This window comes from Gossypium hirsutum, chromosome A12 (assembly GCF_007990345.1).
Source record: "Gossypium hirsutum isolate 1008001.06 chromosome A12, Gossypium_hirsutum_v2.1, whole genome shotgun sequence".
Lineage (NCBI taxonomy): Eukaryota > Viridiplantae > Streptophyta > Magnoliopsida > Malvales > Malvaceae > Gossypium > Gossypium hirsutum.
In genome coordinates, this window is record NC_053435.1 from 107,381,182 (window position 1) to 107,391,683 (window position 10,502).

General features: G+C 30.7%; 1 protein-coding gene across 1 annotated transcript; it reads left to right on the forward strand.

Moving 5' to 3' along the window:
• Positions 1 to 4,346: 4,346 nt before the first annotated feature.
• On the forward strand, positions 4,347 to 7,883 carry LOC107944883 (uncharacterized). Its single transcript, XM_041083710.1, has 3 exons — positions 4,347 to 4,491; positions 4,694 to 4,800; positions 6,187 to 7,883. The coding sequence occupies exons 2-3, from the start codon at positions 4,708 to 4,710 to the stop codon at positions 7,489 to 7,491; spliced, it is 1,398 nt and encodes a 465-aa protein (XP_040939644.1). The 5' UTR covers positions 4,347 to 4,491; positions 4,694 to 4,707; the 3' UTR covers positions 7,492 to 7,883.
• Positions 7,884 to 10,502: the final 2,619 nt, after the last annotated feature.

Here is a 10,502-nt window from a genome sequence, read left to right on the forward strand (position 1 = left end):
AAAACTATAAGGAAACAATTTAAACCTAAAATACTTCAACTCAAATTATCAAACTTCTGAAATTAGGGGTGGATTTAATAATTTTTTAGGGGCTAGAATTAAATAATAAAATTTTGAGAAATCAAAATATAATTTTACAATATATTAATTTATGATTTTATATTTTTAAAAGGATTAAATAGATATAATTTTATTTATTTTCAGGAGTCAAAATATAATTTTACCACAAATTAATATTTAATTTAATAATTTAATAAGAACTTATATGAAAATTTTCTATTTGAGGGGGGCCAAAGCCTCTGCGTACCCTTTTAGATTAACCCCTACTTGAAATTATCAACATTGTGATTTAAGCCAAAAATTCATTAATATTTTATAGGTTAAAACATGCTATAAGTTCCTAAACTCTTCACAAATTAAGAATTTAATATTTGTATTTTTATTTTTAAGAATTTAGACTTTTTATTTTTCAGATTTCAAAATTCATATCTAATTGTTAAAACTGTTAATTTTTTTTGTTAAATTTATTGGCGTAATATTTTGAAATAAAAAGTCTCATTTAGTAGTCATGTAACTAAAAAATGATATTGTAATTAAGTTGAATGTAACAAAATAGTTTTAACAGTATTAACAATTAGTCCTAAATTTTGAAATTAAAAAAGTAGAAAGACTAAATTTTTAGAATTAAAAGTATAATGACTAAATTTTAATTTTATGAAAAATATAAGGACTTATTGTATATTTTAACCTATTTTGTAAATATATTTTCACATATATATGTCGAGGGTAGTGTTAATTAGTGTCATTATCGAAAAAGATTTCATTTTGATAATGAAGAAAAAATAATAATAATAATAATGAAAAAAAAGAAATGAAGAAGGGAAAAGGGGGGGGGGGGGAAGAGCCAAAAGAAGAAAGGGAGTTGAGGTATCGTTATCAAAAGAGAGGCAGAAAAAAAAAAGGATAACGGGGTAACGATAGAAAGGGGAAGCAAAAGGCAAGCAACCGTGCAAAGTTTTAGATATAAAAAAACGGGGGGTCACTGTCCTACGTAATTCACGATAACCCATAATCTCAACAACAAGTGGATGACCACACGTGCGCACGTTTGACAAAAGAGTTCCCTTGTTCCAATGTAACAACAATATATATATTTTTTTAAAGTAACGGAATTGCTTGCTTTTTCTGTTGGGCTTATGAATCGAAAAACACTCTCCTCTCCGATATTAGCAATTTTAGCGGCTTTTTTGCCTACTGTTGCTCGTCTTTTGTCCTCGTTTCAAGATTTTTGTTTTTGTTTTTTCTTTATTAAAATCGAGTTAATTTTATTGGCTCTTATTTTAAATTAATTTTAAAATATTTTAATTATATTTTTAAATTATCAATATTATATTAATCACATCTTTATATTATTAAAACTATTAATTTAATCATTAAATTATACATAAAATCTTATGTAATACAATTTTAAAAAAAATTATTGCATAATTTTAAAATTAAAACTGAAAAAAGGAGAATGAAATTTAATTTCTATAAAAATTTCGGAAACCTTAAAATCAATATTTTTAGAATATTTATATATTTTTATTTTAAATTATAACACATAAAATTAGATGTCTCATTTAATGATTTTAATAATTAAATAATCTTATTAATATAATATTAATATTTTAAGAATGTGATTAAAATATATTAAAATTTAAAAATTAATTTAAAATAAAAATAATAGATTTAACACACCATTATTATAAGTAAATTTGTTCATACGCTGGATCCAGCCGTAACCGGTTTTCTAATATTTTTAAAGTTCAGAACTATTCCATAAAACCTTTTCGCTGTTTAAAAATTAATAAAAAGTAAAATATTATTATAAGTAAATATATATACACATACATACATAGACAGAGTAGCTTAAAATTCTAAAAACGAGCGTTTCAAAACTTGTCATCGGCATTGGCGACAGATGGCAAATGCAACATAGCAACAGCACATTACAATAAATCACGAGTTTTCTCACACCCTTCTGGCATTATTTGCAATAACTGAATGCCATCGTGTGAATTTTCTAACAAAATCGAAGGGTAATTTCGTCAAACTCTTAGCTATGGGACGAAATTTGCGAAACGTTATGTTTCTTCAGTGTTAAACTTCCTTGTGGGACTATATTCCACTATTTAAAAATAAAAAGCTTTTGATTATACCATTTTTTTAAACTTTTTATTTCTTTCAAATTTATATTTAATGTTACATTCTATTAATCGTTTGATTCCACTAAAATTAACATGTTAAAAAATTGTTGCGACATGCCATCGACTAAAATACAAACTTTCAAACAATTAAAATGCATGACGTGCGACTTAGAAAAATAATTTTATAAATTCTCCTTATTACATTATTCATGTTAAAAAGAAATAATAGATGATGTGGAAAAAAAGATGATATATTTATTTTTAATTGATAGAAATCATGAATAATTTAGTAAGGAGAATTTATAAAATAACTTTTCTGATAATTAAGTACATAAAAATTAATATATAATTTTTTATTAAAATCTTGAAAATAGAAAAAAAGTTAGATTTCGTAAAATATTATTTTAGAAATAATGTAGTATATCAATATAAATACTAAAACTGAAAAAGTTGTAAAATTACAAAATTGAAAAGACAATTTAGAAATTTATAAAAACCTGTCTAAAATTCCAAAAAATATATAACTTTATAAAGTTTAGAAACTATTAAAATATATAAATATAAATTAAAAAAATAAAAATTTGAAAAAATGTAAAAATAGAAAAACAAAGTTAAAGTTTAGGAATCTTTAAAAAAAAGGGGTCAAATTTTAATATATTCATAAACTCTAAAGACAAAATTTCAATAATTACTTTTTTTACAAAAAAAAAATATATCTAACCATTTTAAAAATTAAAAAAAGAAATCAAAAATCATTTGAATTTAGAAAATTTAAAAACATATAATAAATAAAATTCTAGAAAATTTAATAACTATAAAAATGTTTTTTTTTACAAAAAAATAATTTCTATAAATTTTCTTTTTTTCTTTTGAAAAATAAAATTCAACTAATGGGATTAACAGTGGTGATATTCAATTGTAATTTTCTAAAATACCAAAATGGGAGAAGTGTTATAGTTTATGGTGAAATCACGTTTTTAAGTCATAAAAAATAATTATGTTTTTTTATAAAATGAATATTTAAACTTGTGCTATTCTTATGAAAGATGAACATTTAGTCAATAGATTACAAGTTGTCGTTCAATTTAATTATGATTTTAGTTTATATTTTTATTCAAAAAATTGTGTGGATACAATTTAAATTTTCAATGATTAGTTTATTTAAAAATTAGATAGTTGATTTAGCTTTGTTTTATTCCGTAATTTAGAGGATGAGATTAGAAAATGCTTAAGTATATTTAAATTTACATCTTTTTAATTGTTATAATAACAATAATATTAATTTAATTAAAATTCAATTAGATATGAAAATACAATGTTCATTTATAATTAACATGATTAGTACATAAAACATATTAGTTTTAGGATTTTTTTGGTACATGCTAATATTCAATTGACATAATTAATATATAATAAATTTTATCGTGTGAAAGTAACGTCTTAAAAAGACAAAAGTATGTGTTATGTACTTTTGTCAATTTACCTTTAATGATACTAGTAAAATTATTTTATACATGCTAATAATTCATTAATATCGTGTGATTAAGTTGATATCACAAATCAACAAGTCAATAGTGGTGGTATTAATGAAATTATTTTATACATTTAATGATACATGCTAATAATTCTATTGGCATAATTAATAACCTTATACATGTAAGGGTATTTTTATAATTTCATTAATCAAGTATTGACTTGATTCGTGACACCAACTCAATTAAATACTTAAATAATAATATAAATATCAATATTTATAATTATTACAAGTTATTTTATTCATATAAAGATATTTTTATAATTTTATTAATCGAGTGGGTGATTAATTATCTGGTGACTTTAACTGAATCACACAAATAATAATATAAATCTCTATATTCATAATTGTCGTAAATAATTAAAATTTCCTTTTTTGGGGAGTGGGGCATAATAAATTATGAGCATAATTTCTAAAGAAATGATACATTTTATCATAAAAAAGGTTAAAACAAAATATAAGACATTATATCGTTTTCTTTTTCCCTTTTTTTTTGATTGGTTGGAGGTTCACTTCCCAAATAAGTCCATAAATTATTAAATATTAACAAGCAATAATATAATTAAAAAAAAAAAGACCAACCGAAAAAAAAGAGCATGGCAACAAACGAAAAAAGAAAAAAAAAACTAGAAGTAGTGGGTCCCAATCATCTTTTACGATGACGTGGCAATAACTCGGTGCAAAATGGATGAAAACTGGAGGAAAACGACTGGATGGGAACTGAACCGGAAGAGAAGGCGCAAAAAGAAAAAAAACCCCAAACCTGAGGTAGCTTGATCTATTATGAATTAATTAAAAGGAAAAAAAATCAAGTTTTTTTTTTAAAATTTTTGTTTTTGTTTTATTATTTTTTATTTCACTGAAAGTCGTCTCCAAATCGTTGTTGAGATTTGTTTGAATCTTGAGAGTTAAAAAACGAGAGATTTAAAGTTTTTTCATGAAGCTGATGTTATTAACGCATCGATTTAAGCTTAAAAATCGAAGATGAGAAGTGTAAACGACAGCGTTGAAACCGTTAACGCCGCTGCCTCCGCCATCGTCTCCGCCGAGTCTAGAGTTCAGCCTACCACCGTTCAGGTACATCCACTTTTTGTTAGTACAATTGATTTTTTTTTCTCTCTGATTGGTTGCCGAGAAAAGTACTGGAAATTCGTGATTTTGAGATTCCTTAAGCTCTCTTTTGATTTGAGAATCCGAAGGGGGGAAGAGCTGGTGAAGTTCAGTTTTGGATTTTTTTTTTGTTATGTTCTTTGCTTGCTTTTCTCTATGTTGAAAAGTCCAAAATTTATTCGTGATCTGTTTTCAGTATCGAGGTTTCTTTTTCTCCGTTCTCTGTTTGGTTGCTGAGAAACTAAGGGAAAAGTGAAACTCGGATCTTGAGTTCTAAACTTGTTTTAGTCTCATCAGACAAGTGAATTAGCTGAGCTAGGTTCAGTCAAGGTTATTATTTTACCTTTGTTACTTTTCATGCTTCTTAAGAACAAACAGAAAAATGAAAATCCTATCACCGGAATTCAATTAAAAAAAAAGGAAAAAGAAAAAGAAAAAGAAAAAATTTCCCCTTTACACCTATACTTTAAGGAGCAGATTTGAGTTTAGAAAGTTATTTTTTTTTCTTTTTAAGTAAAAAAGTAATATTTCCGGTAGTTTGTTCGGTCAATTTTCGATAATTCCTTCACGATTTTGATGGTTGGTGGCTGCTTTCGTATTCACTATAGTGCCCTTTTATCGATGAAGTCTCTGATATAAGGTTATGGTGGAAAATTTGTAGATTTGGTTAACAAAATATATAAAAAAAGGAGCTTAATTGGTTATTTGATATGAATGATATCGTTTTTTCTTTTGTCCTTTTTGCTATCTTATTGAGCTGCCTATGAAAATAGATCCTGGGAAGAATGCAATTTGATCAGCCAATATTGTTGACCAACCCATCTTATATTCATGGGCTAAAAGTAATTTTCAAAAAGTGTGTTCTTTGCAGTCCAATATGTACCCTTACTTAGAATTCTGAAACAGTAATTAAAGTCAGAGTAACTGCTTGCTCAAAATTGCTTTTTTAGCAACAGTGTTGGCTTGATTTCTACTGTTTGTCTGTGTATCTTATACTGTGCCATGTAACCATGGAATGCAAGCAGAGAAAATTTTATCAACTTTTGATGCTGACTTAATCATCATGGTGTACTCATTATCATGGATGTCATTGGATGTAAAGTGTACGCTCGTTTTTGCTTTTAGCCAATGTGTTTATTTATAGACTTGAACTGTTTTAAGTTGATAGTGTGGGACATGGTATTCTTGAAAAAATATGCACTCAGCAGCATGAGAGCAGATGCTTAACATTTGGGTGGGTTATTGTGCTGCATCCGTATCTTATTCTAGCAGTCGAGAGTTGAAATCGATTTACCTATAATGCTTACCGTCTTATAGAATGCTGATTCGTACTCTTTTTTCACTTGACTGCAGAAGAAAAGATGGGGAAGCTGCTGGAGCTTTTACTGGTGTTTTGGATCTCATAAGAGCAGTAAACGAATTGGCCATGCTGTCCTTGTCCCTGAACCAGTGGTACCTGGAGCTTCGGTTTCAACTGCTGAAAACGCAAGTAACCCAACGGGCATTGTAATGCCTTTTATTGCTCCTCCCTCATCTCCTGCATCATTCCTGCAATCGGATCCTCCATCTGCCACCCAATCACCGGCTGGATTGCTATCTCTAACTGCCCTTTCAGTTAATGCCTACTCACCTCGTGGACCTGCATCCATTTTTTCCATAGGCCCTTATGCACATGAAACCCAGTTAGTCACACCACCTGTATTCTCTGCCTTGACAACTGAACCATCCACTGCTCCTTTTACACCCCCTCCTGAATCTGTTCAACTGACTACACCTTCATCCCCTGAAGTACCATTTGCTCAATTGTTGACATCTTCATTGGAGCGTGCTCGGAGAAACAGTGGGATCAACCAGAAGTTTGGATTGTCCCATTATGAATTCCAGTCCTATCAAATATACCCTGGGAGCCCTGGTGGTAATCTCATATCACCTGGTTCAGTAATCTCTAATTCTGGAACATCCTCTCCTTTCCCTGATAGACGTCCAATACTCGAGTTCCGCATGGGTGAGGCTCCCAAAACCTTAGGATTCGAACATTTTACGACTCGCAAATGGGGTTCAAGGTTAGGATCTGGATCCTTGACACCAGATGGACTGGGGCAAGGTTCAAGGCTAGGTTCTGAATGTGTAACTCCAGATGGTATGGGGTTGGGTTCAAGATTGGGTTCAGGATCATTGACACCTGATGGTTTGGGTCCTGCCTCAAGAGATGGTTTTCCTATAGAGAGTCAGAATTCCGAGGTTGCGTTGCTTTCTAACCCGCCAAATGGACCTAAAAACGATGAGATTATAGTTGATCACAGGGTCTCTTTTGAATTGAGCGGCGAAGATGTTGCACGCTGTCTGAAAAACAAATCATTGGTATCAAGCAGAACCATGCTGGATTATGAATATCCAAAGGACTTGGTGGCGCAAGGCAGGATAGAAAAAGATGAAAAAGTTTCAGGAGAAGCTGAAGAGGACCATTGTTATCAAAAGCATCGTTCAGTTACTCTTGGGTCAATTAAAGAATTCAACTTTGACAACAGAAAAGGAGAAGCTTCCGAGAAGCCCACCGTCAGGTCCGAGTGGTGGGCTAACGAAAAGGTTGCCGGAAAGGAAGCTAGGCCAGGTAACAATTGGACTTTCTTCCCTATGTTACAGCCGGAGGTCAGTTGATTTTGTAACTATGCAACTTAGTTTCACCTCCATGCATAAAAGTCATAAAACTTGTTTAATAGGTTTGCAACACTAAACCCTGTAGCGTTTCAGTTGTTTTATCTGAAGTTCGTACTTTCTCTCAATAGTCTTTGGTATAATTAGATGGTGAAGTGAACTAAAAGACTAGTTTTCAGAGGTCGAAAGAGTCTTTATTCCTTATGACCTAAAAGGTGATTCCAGTGAGGGAATATTTCATAGGGATCAAACTATGTTGGTACTGATAGAGCATTCTTTTAATATTCATTTACCTAATGTTATACCATATAAAAAAAACCAGTATTTACATGTAGTGTTGTATTATTATTTTCTTCTTTTAAATATGTAATAGTAAGAAGGCTGAACATTTTTCATGCTAGCAATCTGCTGCTCACTTGGTGATTTTTGTGCTTAATATACACCTCTTGTCAAGTTACTAGGTAAAAGAATCATGGAGGTTCTTGTACTAGGAGTTAGGTTGCATTCTGCCCCCTCTACTAAAAAAAATGAGCAAATTAGTTCCTGTATGTTACATCAAAAGAGCAAACTAGTCCTTCTGTTACAAGTTCTATCTATTTTTATTGTTAAAAAGTGGCTCTTGTACATTTGTAACTATTTGGTTATTTCGTTAACCATGTCAGTTTTTAATAATAAAAAATAATGAAATTTTTAACAGAAAGGATCGGTTTACTTTTTAGTCTAACTAATTTGCCCGCTTTTTGAGAAAATAGGGGCAAGATACAATCTAACTACTAGCACAGAAACCTCCATGATATTTTTTCCTAAGTAACTACTATATGTAATAGTCGGGATTCAGATGCCTCCACGTATCACCGCACGTACCAGAATTTGGTCCCAATTGGTACTCGATCCTTTTGCCTCAAACCAAATCCTGGTATGTTTGGTGATCCAGGAAAGAGTCGGAATCTCATTTTTTATCATCACACTCGAGTCTCGAGTCCAGTTAGCATAGAACTGAACCATACTACAAGAGCTCTGCATGGCATTGAAAGCGGAGAAAAACAAGTTTGGTACAATAGTAGTTGATAAGTCTATATGATTATTAGTAGACAAATTTTTGTAGGGCATATAGATCATTAATGCAATGAAGTTCATAGTAGATGATAAAAGTAATGGGTATTTATTTATGGTTGATGCCAGCAATTTGTATGCTGGCTAAGGATAAGCAGAACAATGTTTGCTAAGGTAGCAACCATAGCTAATTTCTTGTGTCTACAAAAATCAAAGACAAAAGATGTAAACAGGCTGTGCCCAACATAAATAATCTTTGCTTCACCACATCACATATAATCATAAGATCAATGGGTGGATTTTGGGGGCCCACTTCTGCTCTGTTGCTTTTCTTATATCCTTCTGTTTTTTTTTCCCAAAGTTAATCAATGATTCAGAGGCGAATCGAAAATTTTTTTATGGGTGGAATCGAATTATAATTTTTTGAGAAATTAAAATATAATTTTATCATATATTAATTTATTACATTATCTTTTAAGGACTTAACTTAATTTTTTCTATTCTTGAAGGCTAAAGTACAATTTTAAACATTTTTAAAGGGTTGCGTAGTAAAATTTTCATTTTTAAGTGCCCTCCTTAAATTTGTGCCTGCAGTGATTAGCAATTTCCAGTGAAGTAAAATTGGACCAATGGTAAACCGGATGGAACATCAATTTTCGATTAAACTGTTAAAAAAATTCAAAAAAAGAAAAAAAAAGTAAACATAAATAATAATATAAACATAAAAATTATAAATTATAACAACAAAATTAAATATTTAAACTAACTTAAAGATAAAAAAGTAGCTTAAATTGTATTCAAATGGTTTTTGATTGAATTTTTATTCAATTCAATCGATTTTGCGCTGATTCATCGCTTCTGTGGTTTAAATGTACTGATCAAATCAATTGGAACATTAATTTCTGGTTTAACCTATCAATTTCGTCCGATTTTAACATGATAATATGTTAACAAAAATGAAACAGGCTAATTCGATTTGTAACTGTTGAAATGATCCCTTTTGGTCCTAACTGAGAACCGGACATGGGCTGATGGTATAACATTCGGTTTCGGGTCAAACAAAAATGCATAAAAGAACTGCAAAATTTACGACTAGACAAATACATTATACATCCGGGTTGTCCATCAAAACTCGGGTCAAACATGTTTGGATGAAAACGTTAGATTACTTTGTGCTAAAATAAAAAGAAAAAGGTCAAAATACGCCACAAGTCCCTCTAGTTTTCGTAAATTTGAAATTTAGTTCTTATACTTTAATTTTTAAGAATTTAATCTCTCTACCTTTTAGATTTCAAAATTCAAGTTCAGTTAAAATTATTTTGTTCCACATGCTCCTTGAGCATCCAACTATAGATAACAATGTCATTAAGGTAAACAACAGCAAAACGATTAAAGAAATATTATAGTACCTTGTTCATGAGGGTGCAAAAGGTAGCTAGTGTATTGGTGAGGCCGAAGGGCATCACCAAGAACTAATATGAGCCATACCGTGTGGTGCAAGTGGTCTTGGGCTCGTCCCCTTCAGCGACCCTTACTTGCTAGTACCCCGATCATAATTCTAGCTTGGTGAACCACCTCGCACCACTAAGCTAGTTGAACAAGTTGGCAATTAGAGGAATGGGGTGCTTGTTCTTGATTGTGAGCTTGTTGAGGGCTCGATAGTCCATGCACATCCGAAATGATTTGTCGTGCTTCCTTTGGAATAGGACTGGTGCACCAAATGGTGCCTTGGATGGCCTAATGAAATCGATGTCCAATAACTCCTTAAGTTGCCCCTGCCACTTTTCAAGCTTTGAGGGCAACATTTGATATGGGGCTCTAGCTGGAGGTTGAGCATCGGTGATCAACTCAATCCGATGGTCCACTTCACGTTTGGGTGGTAGCCTTTGGGGCAATTTCTCAGGCATGATGTCTTTGAAATCCTTAGGACATCCAGTACTTTGAAAGAAATAGACTCATTG